Here is a 20,667-nt window from a genome sequence, read left to right on the forward strand (position 1 = left end):
GAGTGTGGGACCAACTACTGCAGGTACACAAACCCCAAAAAGGACTGAAAACCTCACACCTCAGAAAATGTGACTTCAGGGGGACAAATCAAGGGATTTATAGAATTGATATAATTTATATAAATAACAGACCCCATACATGTCATGGGGTTGTACTCATCATGTAAAGACAGCTAGAGAATGGAGTAGCATGTATTTACATACAATGACAAATTACACATTTACCTTTTTGTTACAGAAACTGGCATAGGGGTGTGTGTTCTGAACCACTAAACATGTTTACAGTAGGACTGTCCTCAATGTTATTATCTTGGTGAACCTTGACCCCAAAATAATTGGCTTCTGATACACACTTATCAGACTATTAAACATAGTTAATGATTCAGTAGTCAGGAGAGATTAAACTTCCAATCATTGCATTTTACTTGTGATCATTCTGAAGAGTCTAGTAACAGAAAGAGAAAACGTCTCCATTATAGCATCTGGTTCTGCTCACATAGTGCCAGCTTCTGACTACACAAACATACCGCAAACCCAGTGGCCTGATTACAATTCCCTAAATAATAACAATTACGTCTGTACTATTAGTGAAGGTATACAGTAAAATACCCTCCAGACTCTGTAGTAAAGAACTCACATGCAACCCCTCTCAAGCTTTGGGTGGAGGGTTAGGGTTAATGTTCCTGACACAGAAGGCCACTGAGACTACTCTGCGGTGCTTTCAGCAAACAACATATAAATAAAAATTACTTGAATATAAGAAATTAGTAGTTGATCTATAGAGAAAATCTGAACAATAACTGCATGACTGAACAATCTAAACAATAATAATCTGAAAAATAGCTGTTTAACTGTTTATGGCCGCAATGTTATTTTTCCTCCTGCTTTTGCAGGAGAAACATCTGCACTTTCCAGGCTGAACCGTCCCTGCTCCAGTGAGAGGAGACAGGACACACTACACTCATGTTGGAGGGTCCATACATGCCACGATGCCAAGCCTTTCTGTGTAATGTGCTCAGGCTTTAGTATTGGCCTTCAAAATTCCACACTGTACCCACCTAAAATGGCCATAAATACTACTTGCAAGAATCCTGTTATGTTCCTGAGTGACTCCTGAGCTTGTGATGTAGTCCAGGACACCATGAGAGGCCACACACGCTTAATCTGATCAAACACAGTCCACGTCAGAAGACATCATTCACATTTATTAACAGGTTATTAGAGCGATATTTATTTGTAAATATTGGACACACAGGCAAGACTACCATAAAATGTAAATACTGTTTGCTGATGTGTTTTAAATGTTCTTGACATTGTTACAGTGCAATATGCGTCTTGTTTTATAAGAAAAAAAAAACCCAGATGTTGGAGTTTCAGAGCAATAATTGGATTCAAAACAAAACCAAACAAATCTTGGGGAGGCAGGTGTGAGTCAAAACATCCATGCAGACGTCTGTCCACACATGAACCCTTTCAGTTTAAACAACAGCAAAAGCTTCTTCCCTCACTGACAGGCATCCCGACAGATCATGGGCTTTAGCTAGACCACTGAACCACTGCAGGTCCTGGAAAAACGGCCAACACTGGCAACACGCCGCTCGGCCCAGGAGGGCCTCAGCTCAACAATTTCCCTTAGTTTGTGTTTCCAAGTTTGATTTTTTTGTGTCACTTCTTCAATAGTTTATTTTTAAACACAACATAAAACACAAAATAAATAATACGATATCTGTATTCGCGTGTTTATAGCTTTCTTAAATGCACCAGTTTTGCTGGTATATAGCATGATCCACTGCATATAGTGATTTGTGATTAGCATTGTGAAAATTCCTCCAGATGAAGTGATGCTTTACTGGTGGCAGTCGCTGTAGATCAGTACCGGTAACACTCAGACTGGCGGCCCCTGTAGACCTGCACCAATAACACTCAGACTGGTGGCCCCTGTAGACCTGCACCGGTGTCCAAGTGAGGTGATGCTGTATGTTTGTTGTATTGCCCACCCTCACCCACCTGTGGACAGACTTGATGAATCATGCTACAGGGTCTGTACAAGCGCAGCCTAACCCAGGCGGGGTAACTGAGTCAGGATGAAACAGGAAATCAAACTGCCTGAGTAAAGAATGATGAACAGAGATTTTGGAGATTTTCCTTTTCAAATTTGGGCAAAAAGACTTCATTACGAAAAGAACAAATCAAATTCTTCACATTTACCAGAAAACCGTTTAAAGTAACGCCCAACTCACACAAACACGGCAATCATCACTGCCCTCATATATTGTTATCCACTCTACTCTGCAACACGTTCTTAAAGTGCAATGGCCTATCTGAAGTGCTACATCAGTACAGACAGGTCTGCAGATGAGGTCTTTGTGGTAACTAGCTATGAACCCTGACTCCTCAGCTAGCAGATACTGGACGCTAAGGTGGCAGATACCGGACGCCAAGATGCCTGATTAAGGTAATGCCTTCTCAAGGCATTTGAGAAAACAGCAACAGCTTCAAAAATGCTGCTTTCAAAACTCACAAATATAGAAACACTTTCACAAAAATTGAAGACACCAAAATTTAGTTTCTGTATATTGTAGCCAATATATGGTTATAACACTGTAATTGATGCTTAATAATGTCAGAAAAGTGAAATGTAAGTGTGTTTGTTGTTTGGGTCTGCTGCTGCTCCATCCCTGCAGGACCTGGTGCCTGCAGACCTTCACCAGTAACACTGTGGTATTCCAGATGGACAGTTTCAGAAGTCACTCCATGGAGACTATGAGTCTTCTCTATACAAATTCTACAGTCCTCTCTGGATCTTGATGGTCCTCTTTTAACTCCACTTGCTCTGTTTTAAGATGGGATGGCACTAACGATGCATAGCACAAGACATTTTGTGCATTCACACACACAGTAAAAGCCAAATATGTGGGAAAATTAGTGATTACACGGTCAAGACAACCTTATAGATCAGAAGGTCTTACACATTAGGACCATCTGAGTTCTGACATGAGAATGAAGCTTACACGTAACTTTGTGAATGCATGCATCAAACATTATTTAAAATGCTTTGAATCTTACAGTACATTTGAAGCTCTTCTGCATTAGAAGCAAAGTGGAACAGAATAATAATTCTCAGTTACTACACATACAAAGTTAACACAAAATACAAAAATCAAATTTCAGATGCATAAAAACACAAGCAAATCAAAATATCGCTTCACCACCCACTCTAAAATAAACAATTTCTACTACACATTTGCCAACATAAAACCCCACAAATATCCAGTAAAATGTAGTAAAATCTGTTCTTTGATACAGTTAAATAGACTAGGTGCCTCTGCACCCTTCAACTGTGATTACTTCCTCACTGTGATTAATAGCTAACTGCGATTAGTTCCCTGTGTCTAATATCCCATAGTCCTGTGCCTTTATCCCATTTTATCCCATCGAATGGCTGCAGCTGTCCTGTGTCCCCCAGAGACAGGCTGTGCTCCCTGGAGCTCCAAGATCCAAGCTCCCACCCATCAGTGGCACAGAGGAATTACACAGCGGCCAGGTTTAGGGCTAAGGGTTAGGGTTAGGTGTAGGGTTAACCCAGGTGGCATTTCGGAATCCCGGCCAAATTGCAGTCATAACTTGAGTACACGTCAGTGTTTAAATTTAGAAGTCTGTGGACTCTGTGTGTGTCATTTTCTAAAAATTAGAATTCTGTGTAGAACCTGAATCTTACACAGAGTGGCATAACCCTGGTGCAGCCGGGGTTAGTGCACGCCGACAGGCCGGGTTAGGTTAGGGTCAGGGTCAGGCTTAGTGTAGGGTTAGGGTAGGATTAGTGTGCTGTGACAGAGCAGTGTTAATAATGGTGCATGTAGGGGACTTTGATATTTTAAGTGACGTGATGACCAACATATTGTGTCTAAATAAACGGAGCACGTCAAATCTGCTGTGGTGTCACACGGTTTTCTTTATACCTCCCACAGTTTTACTACGATCTGGGTAAACTCTTCTCAAGCAATCGATCGAGATTTACATGTTCATGGAATTCTATGGAGGTCACAAGACCTCCACAAGGTGAACAGCTAATCACTTACTGCCAATCACAACCCCGCCCCCTTCCTGTTAGTTATTTTGAAATCATCGGTGTTTGCGACCTGGACAAATATAACATTTTCTCAATAGCCATCTCACTGGTGCTCTCATTGTTAAACTAAAATGTGAAATTAAAAAAATAAATAAAACAAAAATATCCTCTAAAAGTCCACAAAGGCTGGAAAAATTGTGACTCCGACCAAAGTCTGCTGACATGATGACTGCTGCAGGCGTGAGAGACGACTGGGGCAAACACTGTACTGGCATTAGTGGTTAGCTGATTGGCTCCATGTAAAAACTACCTTCAGCTGAGAGGACAGATGCTGGATGAAAGACCCCTGACCTCCCCCTACCAGCCGTGACCTCTGGCATTTAGGACCCCAGCAAGGGCTGGCGCTCAGCAGGAGAGCTTGGCTGGAAAAAACAGGAAGAGAGAAAATACTGTGAAAATGTTCAACCTCAAACTTAACGGCTCAAAATGATTCTTCGTCCCACATCAGTTAATCTGCACAAAATGCACTGAAAAATGTACAGATCATCACGGACCTGGAAGGTCAACATGTGTCATACCCAGACCTTACTCTGGCACAAGGGAAATGTGTCCAAACACTTATGCTCACTGATCACTCAAGTGCCAGTGATTAATTACATTTAAAACACCCGCACTGCGCACATTATTAGACAGACTGACAATGATGTGATGAAAGGAACTTTGGTAGTGTCTGCAAGAGACTATTAGAGCTGTAAAAGACAATTAGAGTGTGTACAAAAACATTATTACCATAGTGATACAAGGGTTAGGTTTAGGTTTATTACCATGGTGATACAAAGGTTATGGTTATTACCATGGTCATAAAAGGTTTAGGGTTATTACCATGGTGATACAAGGGTTAGGTTTAGGTTTATTACCATGGTCATACAAGGGTTAGAGTTAGGTTTATTACCATGGTCATATAAAGGTTAGGTTTATTACCATGGTCATACAATGGTTAGGGTTAGGTTTATTACCATGGTCATAAAAGGTTTAGGGTTATTACCATGGTGATACAAGGGTTAGGTTTAGGTTTATTACCATGGTCATATAAAGGTTAGGTTTATTACCATGGTCATATAAAGGTTAGGTTTATTACCATGGTGATACAAGGGTTAGGGTTAGGTTTATTACCATGGTCATATAAAGGTTAGGTTTATTACCATGGTCATATAAAGGTTAGGTTTATTACCATGGTCATACAAGGGTTAGGGTTAGGTTTATTACCATGGTCATATAAAGGTTAGGTTTATTACCATGGTCATACAAGGGTTAGGTTTAGGTTTATTACCATGGTCATACAATGGTTAGGGTTAGGTTTATTACCATGGTCATATAAAGGTTAGGTTTATTACCATGGTCATACAATGGTTAGGGTTAGGTTTATTACCATGGTCATATAAAGGTTTAGGGTTATTACCATGGTCATATAAAGGTTAGGTTTATTACCATGGTCATATAAAGGTTAGGTTTATTACCATGGTCATACAATGGTTAGGTTTATTACCATGGTCATACAAGGGTTAGGGTTAGCAGACAAAGTTTAAAATTAAAGCAAATGAAAGTGCTACACTAACCTCTGGCGTTTTTAGAAAGCACAGCAACCCCATGAAGACCACACCCAGTATGATGCCTAGGCCAATCAGGATGAAGGGAATGTTGACCACCACGTTGCCCTCAGTAACCACCAGTCGCAGCTTCCTGGCAGACTCCTCATCAATGAGCACACTCTGGAAGAAAAGAGGGTGTGGTGGTGAACAAACCACATCCAGGTCACGGTCTGAGTACCAGTACTTGTTTTAGCATATGTGCAGGCATCTGGTGAGTTATGCAACCTGCAGATACATTAATGTCCACCAAAACAATGTCAACTCCCCCTTCTGCCTTGTTCAGGAGAAGGGGCTCATCTGCTCTAATTCATCACAAAACATTCCGAGTTCACACGGGACAACTAGGGAGTGTTGTGGGAAAGGCTAAGTCTGGCATTCCAAAGAGTAGCAGCTGCCAAACAGAACTACGCAACCAGAAGAACAAACAGTCTTCAACTGCAGTCCCAGGAAGGCCGTGAACACACTTCTCCGATACCAGGAAACTCCAGAGCAACAACCGTCATGGTCTACAACTAAGAGAGGGATCTTGCACACCGCAAACACTCCAGCTGAAAACTGGTTTGGCTTTGACTGATCAGAACATCAATCCATTTGAGATGCTGTTTGAAAAAAAGGTGGAACTGAAACAAACAGAGGCAGTAAGTGATGTTTCTGTTAATAGATTTTAGACTGCCCTCCAAGGTGCTGCGGAACTTCGAAACTTGTACTATTGGGAGCATCCTCACGGGGAACATCACAGTCTGGTTTGGGAACAGCACCAAGTAGGACAGAAAAGCACCCCAGAGGGTGATGCGTTTAGCAGAGCGCATCACTCATACGGAACTTCCTGACCTGCAGACCATCTACTACACGCGGTGCCAGACCAAGGCCAGGAGGATTGTGAAGGATCCCACCCATCCCAACAATAGGCTCTTCTCTCTGTTGAGATCAGCGACGCGCTTTCACTCCCTGAAGACCAACACAGAGAGACTGAAGAGGAGCTTCTTCCCACAGGCCATTCGGGGCCTGAATCAGTGCAACTGATGAACTGTGGGGACTCTGTGCACTGTGTATGATGTCAATATCATAAAAACACTGCAATAACCGTAAACTAAATTGCAACTGGTAATTGTACACTTTATATATACACATATATACATATACATTGTACATTGTGTATATATACACACATATTCTATTATACATATATTGTATCCCTGTATCCCCTCAGTTCGGATAGAGCAGTCACAAAGCATTTCACTGTGATTTATACCATGTATGACTGTGTACGTGACAAAACTCTGAAAGTAACAATACTGGGGTTCGGTCGTCCGCTGGGTAAGGGCTATGTGATGCACCAATAAGAGTCCTTGGGCAAGACCCCCAACTCTACACTCGTCTACCTCCGTAACATTACTGTCACTGTGGATAAGAGTGTCTGCCCAATGTGTAGAATGTGAACTAATCTCATTTCCGCTGTCACCATGACAACATGCTGCCTGACTCTACAAGGGGCCTGCACTTCAAATAAACAACAACCAAAAAATAATTCTTTAAAAGTTCATCAGGATAGTGTAGTTCATGTCAGGGTGGTGTAATGCCTACCCTCTCCATGTCCTGACATTACACACAAACACTGGCAGTATAAAAAGTAAATGAACAGGAAGTCTCACCTCATTAAGGAACATCACTGGATAGACCAACGTCCTGATGTTCTCGCTGTGAGAACGGAAAAGAGGAAGAACAACACGTGAAAAACTAGACTGTACTTGTGCACACATGAAACCCCCTAAACTGAATGAAGGCTTCAAATTAGTTCATGTCTGAGATTTGATAGATTTGTGAAATTGAACCATTCCTCCCCTAAACACGAGGGCAGTTTTCCAACATGTGCTGTAACGTCATTCAGAACGTTGCACCAATGATTCACTTCTGCGAGTTGCAGAGGACAAGAACATCTGTCAAATGTAAACATTTACAAGGAGATGATCTGCAGGTCACAATCTGCACTAACCAAGATCCAGGACCTGTTATCCAACCACAGGGGCATGAGCCACTGGTAATCTTATCTGCCACAGAACTAATGGTTCTGAGATACAGCACCCTCAGCCCAGGTTAAAATAATAATAATTATAACAATAATAATAGCACTTTTAGGGACCCAAAAACACTAACAATAGTCAGTAAAAGGACACTGAGACAATAGATATGTCCAGTATACAGAACATTTACAGAGAGCACTCCCAGGACATAGGCAGAAGCAGACGAATGCGGTGTTTATGTTTGAGAAATATTAGAGGCAAGGGGGAAAAAAAAAAAAAAGATCTTTTTAAGGTTAGATTTGAATACAGAGAGAGCTGCAGACTGTTGGACCGGAGGGGGAAGAGTTCCAGAGTGGAGGCTCAAGAAATGCACGAACACCATCGGCGTGTAGGCTGTAGGAAGGAGCAGTACGCAGCCCAGCTGAGGAAGATCTGGCAGACATGAAGGAACGAGGTTATTTAGGGCTTTGTAGATTTTTAGGAGTAACTTGAAGGTGAATATGGAGAGTTGGGTGGGTGAGTATGCAAAGTATGGGTGAGTTAGTGAGTATGGAGAGTTGGTGAGTTAGTGAGTATGGTGAGTTAGTGAGTATGGGTGGGTGAGTTAGTGAGTATGGAGAGTTGGTGAGTTAGTGAGTATGGAGAGTTGGTGAGTTAGTGAGTATGGGTGGGTGAGTTAGTGAGTATGGAGAGTTGGTGAGTTTGGGTGGGTGAGTTAGTGAGTATGGAGAGTTGGTGAGTTAGTGAGTATGGAGAGTTGGTGAGTTAGTGAGTATGGAGAGTTGGTGAGTTAGTGAGTATGGAGAGTTGGTGAGTTAGTGAGTATGGAGAGTTGGTGAGTTAGTGAGTATAGGTGGGTGAGTTAGTGAGTATGGAGAGTTGGTGAGTATGGGTGGGTGGGTGAGTTAGTGAGTATGGGTGGGTGAGTTAGTGAGTATGGGTGGGTGAGTTAGTGAGTATGGAGAGTTGGTGAGTATGGGTGGGTGGGTGAGTTAGTGAGTATGGGTGGGTGAGTTAGTGAGTATAGGTGGGTGAGTTAGTGAGTATGGGTGGGTGGGTTAGTGATAGATAAATGTGTACGTCATCTGCAATAGCAGTGGAAGTCAAGGTTAAAGTGACATACACACACTATATTGCCAAAAGTACTCGCTCATCTACCTTCACACGCATATGAACTTGAGTGACATCCCAATCTTAATCCACAGGGTTTAATATAATGACGGCCCACCTGATGCAGCTATAGCAGCTTCAGATCTTCTGGGAAGGTGTTCCACAAGGTTCAGGAGTGTGCTTATGGGAAAATTTGACCATTCTTCCAGATGTGCATTTGTGAGGTCAGACACTGATGGTGGACAAGAAGGCCTGGCTCGCAGTCTCTGCTCCAATTCATCCCAAAAGTGTTCTGTCAGGTTGAGGTTAGGACTCTGTAGAGGACAGTCAAGCTCTTCTACACTAAACTCACTCATCCATGTCTTTACGGACCTTGTTTTGTGCGCTAGTGCGCAGTCAGGAAGGGGACATCCCCAAACTGTTCCAACAAAGTTGGGAGCATGAAATTGTCCAAAATCTCTTGACATGCTGAAGCATTAACAATTCCTTTCACTGGAACTAAGGGGCCCATCCCAACTCCTGAAAAACAACCCCACACCATAACCCCCCTCCACCAAACTTCACACTTCGCACAATGTAGTCAGACAAGTACCAGCAAACCCAGACTTGTTACATCGCATTGCCAGACGGAGAAGCGTGATTCGTTACTCCAGAGAACACGTCTCCACTGCTCTAGAGTCCAGTGACGGCGTGCTTCACACCACTGCATCCGACGCTTTGCACCGCACTTGGTGATGTAAGGCTTGGATGCAGCTGCTCGGCCATGGAAACCCATTCCATGAAGCCCTCTACACACTGTTCCTGAGCTGAAGGCCAAATAAAGTTTGAAGGTCTGTAGTGATTGACTCTGCAGAAAGTTGGTGACTACTGCACACTATGTGCCTCAGCGTCCACTGACCTTGCTCTGTCATTTTATATGGCCTACCACTTTGTGGCTGAGTTGCTTTCATTCCCAATCGTTTTCACTTTGTTATAATAATATCACTTGACTGTTGACAGTGGATTATTTAGTAGTAAGGAAATTTCATGCACAGGTGGCATCATGTCACGGTAGTACGCTGGAATTCACAACGCTCCTGAGAGCGAGCCATTCTTTCCCAAATATTTGTAGAAGCAGCCTGCATGCCTAAGTGCTTAGTTTTATACACCTGTGGCCATGGAAGTGATTGGAACATCTGAATTCAGTGATTTGGAGGGGTGATCAAATAATTTAGTGCATGTCCTAAAGGAAGGATGTACACAATGAATAGGAGGGGCCTAAGCACTGATCCTTGAGGAAACCCGAGTGGCAAGTGAAGATGAATATCCAGAGAGAGCAACAAACCGCCCTGGACTGGTTCACATCATATCTGGCTGACAGAACCCACAGCCGTCAATACCTAGCTCATGTAGCCTAGACAGAAAGACTTACCATGTCAAAGGCTGTGCTCAGACCTGGCAGAAAACACCAGAGAGAGCACCAGAATCCACATACATTAGATCACTGAAGATCTTTATTAAGAGATCGTGGGTTTGCTCATACTCAGCTCAGAGGTTTGGAGGATCAAATGCTCAAACATTTGCCATTCCTCAAATATTCTCCCACACATGCATAAACACGGCTCAGACCATGCAAGATGGAGTTCAGTGCTGCAGGCAGTTTCAGATCAACATGTTTTCACTGCTTACAGACTGTGGGTCCTTAAAAAAACTGACAAGGCATCAAAACCAACACACACACACACACACACACACACACACACACACACACACACACAACGTACACTCCCTCCTGAGTAGGTAGGACAAAACTACCTACAATTTTATAACCCTTTAGAAACTTTTACAATCATCTTTGTGGGTGCTGCCTAGGAGTGAAAACTGCTCTCAAATATGCATAAACATTATGTTTCCAAAGAGACAAAGGGAAGCGTGATGAGAAGAAACTTGGAGCAAGGGACAGTCATCTCCTCATACGACCGTCTCCTCAGACAGCCATCATCTCCTCAAAGGAAGGTGGGCCACCTTTAATCTGTGGAGAGAGACCGCTGCTCCAGCAGCCGCTGCTTTGAAACGCTGCCTCTAACAGTCGAGGTATTTTAGAACTTCTAAAGTGAGCTCAAACAAACAGATGATGACAGACATCACATGTCTGACACGCATGCTGTGAGGTGCACATGTATGCAGGTCGTGAGCACAATGTGAAGGCAAACAGGCATTCAGAATACGACTTCCTGTGGACTGACCCACTTCCTGTGGACTGATCCACTTCCTAACATTCATGTTCATGTAGAGGAAACATACGCTGCCCCCCAACTCCAAGTCACAGGAAGACCTGCATAAATGGTTAAAAGAAGTTGTATTTAATAAACAACACACACCTTGTGGGGCCTTGCTGATATCGAACAAGTATTTTAAAACTGATCAACTATGAGAATCTTATATTTAGTAGTCAGTGGAACTTCAGTTTCCCTGGAAGTGTCACCCACCAAACGCTTTGTGTTAAAAGCCCTCTACAGGGCAGTGGTAGCTCAGGGGTCAAGGTACTTGACTTGTAATTGGAAGGTTGCCACTGTTGGGCCCCTGAGCAAGACCTTTAACCCTCAATTGCTCAGGTTGTACTCAGTCATAACCAAGTCACCTTGAATAAAAGCATCAGCTGAATGCTGTAAATGTTAAGAGTCCTCTACAGTCCATGTGGTCTGTGTCTACCCCAACCCTACTGGGTATGCTCGGACAGTCGCGTGGTCCCCCTCCGCTACCCTGACAAGGCTTTGGCTGGGATAAGCAGTAGTAGGTATGAAGCTCTGTGCAAAGCTTGGCTGCCTCAGGGCTCTGGAACAAGCAGGCCGTTGTTCATAAGCTCTGATGTGCTGCAGCAGGTTCTGTTTGGGGTAAGTGTGCAGGCTGAAGAAGATGCACGTTATAAAGTGTGCAGGCTGTCTGCAGCTCCGTGGCCATCACGAGAGTCACAGGTCACACATCTGAGGCTGGGAAGTGTATACTTGCACTGATCAGGAAGCCCTACCCTCAGAACAATACTGATCGAGATCTTCACACAGGAAACCCGACCCTCAATACACACAAAACTGCTCTGAGTCTTCACATGGGAAGCCCAATTCTCACAACTACACCTGCTCGGGGTCTTTAAACAGGAAGCCCAGCTCTCAGAACAGCACTGCTGTCTGCCTGAGCATGCAGACACAGGCCAAGGTCATTACCAATCCACTTCTAATGAATTTGAACAGCTTTTATATGAATCTTTGTTTAACAAGGCAGGGTGTGTCAGGGTGTGTTTCTCAAAAGCTTCACTCATTTTGTTCAGTGTAGATATGGACCTGCAACACTCCATTTGCTGTCGGTACGAAAAAGACAGTGTCTGTTATGTAGATCAGATCAGATATTAGGAACCATGCAAAGAGTTATTAAACTCCAGCAGGTTCACAAACATTTCCCCACATAGAAGCAGAAGAAAGCAGAAATGTTTCTGAAGTGAACAGCTTAGAGCAAGCGTGTCCCAGCCAGCTGGCCCTGTTCCCAGCACACCTCCGCCACACAGTCCAGGACGGATCAGCTGCCTCAGGCGGGAGACGCAAGGGAGCACCACGAAAACGTGGAGCGGCTTGGGACTCCCAAGGATGGGACTGAAAACACCTGCTTACGGCAAGCCACACAGTAGACAAGAACCTTTTCTGCCTTTCTAAGAATATGTCAGAATTGGACACGCCCAACCGATCCTTAGATCGGCATGGCAGAGTCATATATATCATGTGTTGATAAACATATATTCCATGATAGTTATACATCATGTGCAGTTAAACATATTTCAGGATTCAACTCACTCGCTTTTTCTATCAAGCATTGATCTGAAAGGACTTTATAAAAGTATAACTATACACAGTTTAAACAACTGAAGTAAAATATTGCACAAACATACAAATACACACATCTCAGGGACTGAGGAAGTTGACATGCACACACACATACCTAAAGAACGGAAGCTTCTCGATGAAGACGTTGACCTGAAGGCGCTTTGCTGCCTGCACTACGAAGCCTGTGAGCTATGGGAGAAAAGGAAAAAACAAACAAAACTAAACATAAGAACACCAGAGGGTTCACCTGGGTTTACTAAAACAGCACTGGATGGCGACTCCAGTAAATGACTATTGTTCTCAGCAAAGCCTGGGCAGTGTCACATGACTGAGTCAGAATGGATGGAGGCTGCACTCTGGTTTTCTTGACTCTGTCATGGTCGTCATGGTGACCGTCAGCAGTGTGGACACCTGTCGGCCATGTCATGGTTACACCTGTGCCAAAAACACACCACTAAAGCGCACTGTGGCTACAGCACATGGTGGAGTCCTCCAAGCCTTGCGGATGTGACCTCGTACGTGAAGACAGAGTGCACTATGAGGGGTTTGATCTGCACACTGCTAAACAAGCCTAGATCCTCAACACAGGTGAACCAGGTGTAGGTAAACAGGTAAACCTGGTGTATAAACAGATGTAAGAGCCGTTACACTTCTGGCAATAAAACTGGAATATAAAAAAGTCAACAAGGCCTGGAAGAAAAGACAGATGCACTCGTAACTCACACCGCACACACCTGTACACACCGCACACATCACACCTGTACCCTGTACACACCGCACACCTGTACACATCACACCTGTACACACCACACACACACGGGTACACACCTGTACACACTGCACACGTACCCTGTACACACCGCACACCTGTACACATCACACCTGTACACACCACACACACACGGGTACACACCTGTACACATCACACCTGTACCCTGTACACACTGCACACGTCACACCTGTACCCCAAGTCAAGGGAATGATGAGTAATACAGTTAACAAGGGTCATTTGGCACATATACATAGACTCACATGTTCCCAGGTGATCTTAGCTTTACTGCTTCTACACCATAATTAACGTGACACACACACACACACACACACACACACACACACACACACACACACACACACACACACACACACACACACACATATATATATATATATATAAATAAAAAAATGTAAGTGTGTGTACAGTGTGTGCAGTGTGTACAGGTATAATATAAACAATTTAATTTAATATCCATTTAATTACCATTTCAGACTTTCATTTAATATATTAATTCATTTAGGCCACAGTCAATGAGTGTGTGCCACAGGTTTAAAGGTACTGAGTGTGTGCCACTTATACATGATAACCCCTAGTTAGTTTTATATATGATGAACCCTACTTATACATATCCCCTAGTTAGTTATATATGATTCATGCAGACTGAAGACCCAGCTATTTGTGGAATATTTAAATGATCACTGACCCTGCTCCTATGCTGACTAACAAACTCTAGTAGTTATTGTTCATTACACTAATCACTGTCTGTTATAGAGCTTATATGCGTTTGTACTTCTAGTCATCAGCAGTGATCCCTGTATTCTACAGTGTTCTAGTTCATTGGTATTTTGGACTCTAACCTACTGTACTGTAGCAGGATATTCTAGGAGTGAAAGACAAAGCACTTTGTAAGTCGCTCTGGATAAGAGCGTCAGCCAGATGCCGTAACTGTAAATTCACCCTAGACAGGATACAGGACTAAGATTCCTGCGCTACTAAGTCAATATGGACTCGACTCTGTAACAATTTAATCTGCTTGATTTGAAACTGCACAAACACTGAAACACTGTACATTTTATCCTGTAAGGAATGGTAGCAACTAAAAACATCACCATACCACCCTCCTCTGTTAGCAGGTCAACTGCACATATCCTTCATAAGAGTTCACATACGTGTCCATGTATGCCAAGTAACATGAGGGCACTTGTGTGGCCTTTTCCACTACAAACCTGCTAAGGTGTGGAGACTCGGGTGTGGTGCTGCCTACTGCTCTCTGATCAATAAACCAACATATCTCACCAGAAGGAGTAAATCATAAAAATAAAGATTTCCTGGGGGAGGGAAGCTCGTGAGTTCCTGGAGGGGGTGGTGTAAGTATGAAGCTCATGGGGCGCGTGACTGTTGGAGTGTTGCTATCAGTCTGCTATTTGCTGAAACGAAAATGAATAGAACTCAGTTAATGTTCTCAGCTTGACTGTCCTGCTCTGTTTCAGGGTTAGTTGGGTGTCAAGGGAGGGAACATCTCTACACACTTATTTATGGGCCACAGAAAACCTGAGATTTATAATTCACAGTGGAAGAGGAAGGTAGACCAGTTCTGCCTTTAATTTACTGACCTGGTGAGGTCCAGAATCGTTTTTAAATGAACACGGTGAAGGTGTTTGAACTGGAATGATGTGAAGAGCAATGTGTTTCACACTGTGGGGGAGGGAGAGCAGATTCCCCCTGTCAGTGAGTTTGACGTGGTGGGGGGGGTCTAGTGTCTACCCCTGCTCTTCCCATGGCATTAACCTGGCGTAGATAACGAGGAGCTTAGCGAGCCCTTGTGTCATGTTCCCTAACTTACATTTACAGCAGGGCTCTATCCTTCCCTAGAGACCCGCTGCTGTGGGTAAACGAACGCAGGTGGGGGTTACTACAGGTCAGTCAGAGGGTTGCTGTGTTTTGAGTCCTAGGAAGTGTGACAGGTACCGGGTTGATGTCGATGGCGGTCTCATGCTCCTCCTTCCTGGGTCTCATCCCATACACGCTCTGGGCAAACTGCTCGTCCGCGTGGTAGAAATGTGGGCAGGACATGATGATTGGGGCACCTGCGATGAAAGAAAAACAAAAGATTTCCTACGTGTGCGCGTACGCTACCAGACGTGTCCCGCGCGTGGTCTACCAGACGCGTCCCACGCCGTCTACCAGACACATCCCACGCGTGCACGTACGCTACCAGACACGTCCCACGTGGTCTACCATGTCCCACGCATGCGCGCAGTCTACCAGACACGTCCCACGCGTGCGAGTGTGTGCAGTCTACCAGAGACATCCTACATGTGTGCGCTACCAGACACGTCCCACATGAGTGTGTGCACTCTGCTAGGGATGGTCACCTTTGTGGTCACCATCCCTGTTTACATGTGAGGTTGCATGGCTACTCTTTATTAGCAGTGTGTTTGTTGTGCAACACACCTGCTTCCATCTCAACATGCTCAGTAATCACATCCATGCAGTTACAACCCCACATTTTTCAAACTAAAATAAACTTATATTTGTGCAAAGGTTTCTGGCAAAAGGCACATTTGAGCTATCAAACATTCACATATGCACACTGCAGTACACTTTACTGAATGGACGCACATGCACACCAAAATAACTACAGACACTCGCATAACTACAGACACCCAGATAACTACAGAAGTTTGTTTCTAGTTTTCCTACATAGTCAGGACATCGCTGTTCTAAAAATGTATGAACCCCCCCCCCCCCCACACACAGACATACACGAGCACACACACACACACACACACACACACAGACCTGTTTTGCATACACTGACATTCAGCAGGCCGGAGCCGAGACAATTCCCTCCCAAGCAGAATCCAGCGTTGGCAGGATTTACCGACTTGTTGGCAAACACCTCAAAGGGGGGGACAAAACGGTAAACAGGGATCCCCTTCACACTCCGCTCAGCCTCAAATGTGGAATACAGGGACCTGACAACACACAAACATGGGGACTAGGGACACTATGGAAACACTGGAATAATCATCTACCCAATCAGTAGCAAAGTGAATAATTCAGCTGAAAGTATACAAGGAAAATGGACTTTTATTACTATCCAAACTGTGAACACACAACCATATGTGTAGAGACTTTAAAACCATATGAAGAAAAACCCACCCTCATTCAGACTGGCTAACTCAACCACTAAGAAATCTATGCCGCTAACTAAACCAACTGTGATATTATCTAAACCACTAAGTAAACAATTGAGAGAGAGAGAGACAGAGAGAATGAGAGAGAGAGAGAGAGAGAGAGAGTGTGAGTGAGTGAGTGAGTGAGAGTGTGTGTGTGATAGAGAAATAGAGAATGTGTGAGAGACCTCTGTCACATTACCCTCTCCTTGAGGTGATGGTCTCCACAACTCTACCCTGTTCTGAACATACCTACACTTGCAACCTTTCTAGAAAAGACAGAGGACAGGACAGTTACCACTCATGGCCCCGACCCGTGCCCTGACCTCGACCCTGAGACCCACCCCAAACTCTGCCCTGACCCCCGCCCCCTGTCATCCAGTTCTGGTGGATGAGAGAGACAGACAGGGAGAGGTAGAGAAACAGACAGACAGGGTCAAGGGTTAACCTGCACAGGTCAGTGGAGAACATGTAGAGCCTTTCGGTCTTGGTGATGACTGGATGAAACGTTGCTCCGTTGGTTCCATTGATCATATTACACTCATCTGTGGTCCACCAGCGCAGTGAACTACAAATCACAGATAAACGGATGAACTGCAAGATTTGAAAACAGGCCCTATCAGATATTCTGTACTGACTAGATGACTCAGTGTTTGGACTGAGTTCATGAGCAGATCTGCTGCAACTAAACGGGTTCTCTCATTTTCCTGCGACTTTCTCTAGAATGTAACGCAATATTTATAATAAATAATTATATAAAAAATAATTACCTTTGGCCATTCCACTGACTCACTCGAGCAAAATCCTGATAGTTCTGTTTCCCAGTGAAAAACACATACTCCTCATTATCTGTCCCATTCATCTGGAACACACACACACACACACACACACACACACACACACACACACACACACACACACACACAAGCTGTGAATAGATGTCGACTCTCAGACAAGGAGACTTTGACCCTCTGTGGCCATAAGGAGTCCTCAAACCCCTGTACTCAAACACTCAGTAGACAAACACAAACAGTCAGTAGAGAGACACCTAGTAGAGACACATGCCAAAAATGTAAATTAAACATCATTCTGGCTGATTTGTGTAGTAGATTTTTGAGGGTTCTAACCAAATTTGTTTCAGTTCACTCACCTGTCTCAGACCTTTGAAACTTCAAAGCTCAAATTAAAACTCGCATTCTGTGTAAGAAATTCAGCACCACAGCCTACTGACCCTCTTCTCAGCCAGAGAGAAAAATCGTCTCCTTGAATCTGGCAGTTCTGTGTTTCTGAAACGTGAAGCTCAAGCCTAAAGCTTGTGTTGGTGCAGTGGGTGCTACCTTGTAGAATAGGCCAAAGTAGGGGTCGAGAGAGGGGTCAACCACATGGAGATCCTTCAGCAGGGGGTCCTCGTACCCCCACAGGAGCTCAGACACGGTCCGCATGGCAAACAGTCCGATGCCTTTGGACTTCATCAGGTCAGCGATGAAGCGGCTTATGATGGAATGACCTTTGAACTTCTCCATCACCGCCTAAACCAAACACAGACCGCAGCAGACCAATGTGTGTACAATCAAGGACAATGTAACCCTACCTCTAAAAGGTCAGGGCCTAATTAACTAACCCTACCTCTAAAAGGTCAGGGCCTAATTAACTAACCCTAACCCTACAGGTCAGGGCCTAATTAACTAACCCTACCTCTAAAGGTCAGGGCCTAATTAACTAACCCTAATCCTATAGATCAGTGCCTAATTAAGAAATTCTAACCCTAATTAATTAACCCTAAAAGGTCAGTGCCAAATGAACTAACCCTACACCTACAGGTCAGTGCCTAATTAACTAACCTTAACCCAATGTCAGTGCCTAAGACTCATCATAATCTAAACTGTCTCCGAGACTTTCCAGTGAAGGCCTCCCAATGAAGTAATGGATTAAACGAAATCTTGTGGTCAGAGACTTTGTAGATGAATGTAAAGTGTAGAGTTTTACCACAGCAGGGATGTTGGCAGTCCTGATGAGGTCGTCCTCTAACCCTCGCGACCTGCTGGGCTCGAACACGTAGGTTCTGGGGTTGACCGCTGCTACTTTGGTACCATTCGCCATGAAGATCACCCGCTCCATGGGCCGATACTCTCTAAAAACACACACACACACACACACACACACACACACACACACACACACACACACACACACACACACACACACACACAGGAAGTGAAACCTCTCAGTACCATCTGACCCTAAGAGTGGAGTCAACAAAATGAGCAAAGGTTTAGTCTTCTCTGAGATTAAATGTTGATGTAAAACTTTATCATCATCATTATCCCACATCCTCTACAAATATACTTGGGTCATATGCAATGGAAGCTTCCTACACCATAAATCAAACTAGCGTTCATTTATGTTAAGATGACAATATATATAATAATGATAAAACAAAAAATTAAAAAATAGCTATGTCTTGGGTCCTCTGTATACAAGAATATACACATGACCAAAATTAGTCTTACAGCTTAAAAGATTACTGTCAACATCATGTCACTTTAGTTCAGGAGGTTAATCTTTACCCAGGAAACCAGCCCTGATCATCAAACATTTTCCACACACACACACACACACACACAGGTCCATGTGACTCCATTTCAGTTCCAATGAACAAAGATCACATGACTTGTGTTACAAGCGTCGTGCTCCGTTTGGCTCTTACCTGTATGTGTACGGCCCGACCTCGATCACCGCAGGTCGCTCTCCCGACATCACCTCCGCGGGATTTGTCAGATTGAAGAAGTAAAACTCCATGTAGACAGGCGGGGGAGGATCTTGCCATATTGCAAACGCCTCTGTGCCATTTTCCAGCACTACTTCCTGCGAGGGAAAGGGTAGTGGGTTAAGATAAGGGTTAGAGTTAGGATGCTACTTTATACTGTGGCGGTTTGGTGCCCATGATCAATACTAAGAGACCCCACAGCCATCATGAATGATATCAGCACGGAAACCTCAGAGTGAATAGCAGGGGTTTTTTCCACGACTTTAACATTGTTGACTAAACAGCAATGTCAATATCTGATATTTGTCACCTTTCCCAAATAAAGTCCCGTTCAAGCCTTCTCAGCGCGCCCGCGCGCGCACACAGACACACGCAGCCGCAGCAGGTGTGTGAGGTTGTGTGTGTGTGTGTGTGTGTGTGTGTGTGTGTGTGTGTGTAAGCAGAGTAACGGAGTTTTCGGAGGAACACAGCTGTTTTATAGCTACTGTAGCTAGCCAACGAGAGAAACAGGAAGGGTTTCACACCGTCACCTTCCGTTGCTCATCCGACTAACCAGTGTCGTTAGTGTGCGTGCCAGCGACAACTAGCTAACAATGGCTGTCTTAGCTTAGCATGCTGGCCTCACTTACCGATTTTATCCTGTTGTACAACACGCTTTGGAAGACGTGCGCCAACGCCACTGCAATGCCCACGATTAAGATGAGAATGGACAGCAGCCCTGCGCCGTAGATGCAGCAGGACCTGAGCGCCATCGCGGCTAACGCAGCCGTCTCAGCGCGAGACCCGCGTCACGTGACAGCGCGCGTCCGCCTTGTTTATGCTCGTCATTCCTCAGAAGGTTACAAGGGTTCAGACATCGTCTGGACACAACTGAGCCTTGTGTGCATTTAATCAGAACTGGGCCTTGTGTACATTTAATCAGAACGGTGTCTTTTGTACATTTAATCAGAACTGGGCCTTTTGTGTATTTAATCAGAACTGTGTCTTGTGTACATTTAATCAGAACTGGGCCTTGTATGCATTTAATCAGAACTGTGTCTTGTGTACATTTAATCAGAACTGGGCCTTGTATGCATTTAATCAGAACTGTGTCTTGTGTACATTTAATCAGAACTGTGTCTTGTGTGCATTTAATCAGAACTGGGCCTTTTGTGTATTTAATCAGAACTGTGTCTTGTGTGCATTTAATCAGAACTGTGTCTTGTGTACATTTAATCAGAACGGTGTCTTGTGTACATTTAATCAG

The 20,667-nt window shown here is 44.1% G+C and overlaps 1 protein-coding gene across 1 annotated transcript; it reads right to left on the reverse strand.

The window, feature by feature from the left end:
- Positions 1–1,184: 1,184 nt before the first annotated feature.
- On the reverse strand, positions 1,185–20,223 carry scarb2c (scavenger receptor class B, member 2c). The gene is made up of 12 exons (XM_027032289.2): positions 20,051–20,223; positions 19,362–19,519; positions 18,641–18,785; positions 17,992–18,183; positions 17,425–17,516; positions 17,103–17,222; positions 16,278–16,453; positions 15,444–15,562; positions 12,816–12,889; positions 7,371–7,416; positions 5,686–5,838; positions 1,185–4,491 (listed from the first exon to the last, which is right to left on the reverse strand). Exons 1-12 carry the CDS (start codon positions 20,171–20,173, stop codon positions 4,450–4,452), a joined length of 1,440 nt encoding a protein of 479 aa, XP_026888090.2. The 5' UTR covers positions 20,174–20,223; the 3' UTR covers positions 1,185–4,449.
- Between the last annotated feature and the right edge of the window lie 444 nt (positions 20,224–20,667).

Source organism: Electrophorus electricus, unplaced genomic scaffold, assembly GCF_013358815.1.
Source record: "Electrophorus electricus isolate fEleEle1 unplaced genomic scaffold, fEleEle1.pri S50, whole genome shotgun sequence".
NCBI classification, from domain to species: domain Eukaryota; kingdom Metazoa; phylum Chordata; class Actinopteri; order Gymnotiformes; family Gymnotidae; genus Electrophorus; species Electrophorus electricus.

Coding starts and splice junctions, on each gene's coding strand:
- scarb2c (XM_027032289.2), bottom strand. CDS start 20,173: ATGGCGCTCAGGTCCTGCTGCATCTACGGCGCAGGGCTGCTGTCCATT. Junction 18,184..18,640: donor CTGCCAACATCCCTGCTGTG/GTAAAACTCTAC, acceptor TGTTTGGTTTAG/GCGGTGATGGAGAAGTTCAA. Junction 17,517..17,991: donor ACTTTGGCCTATTCTACAAG/GTAGCACCCACT, acceptor TGTGTGTTCCAG/ATGAATGGGACAGATAATGA.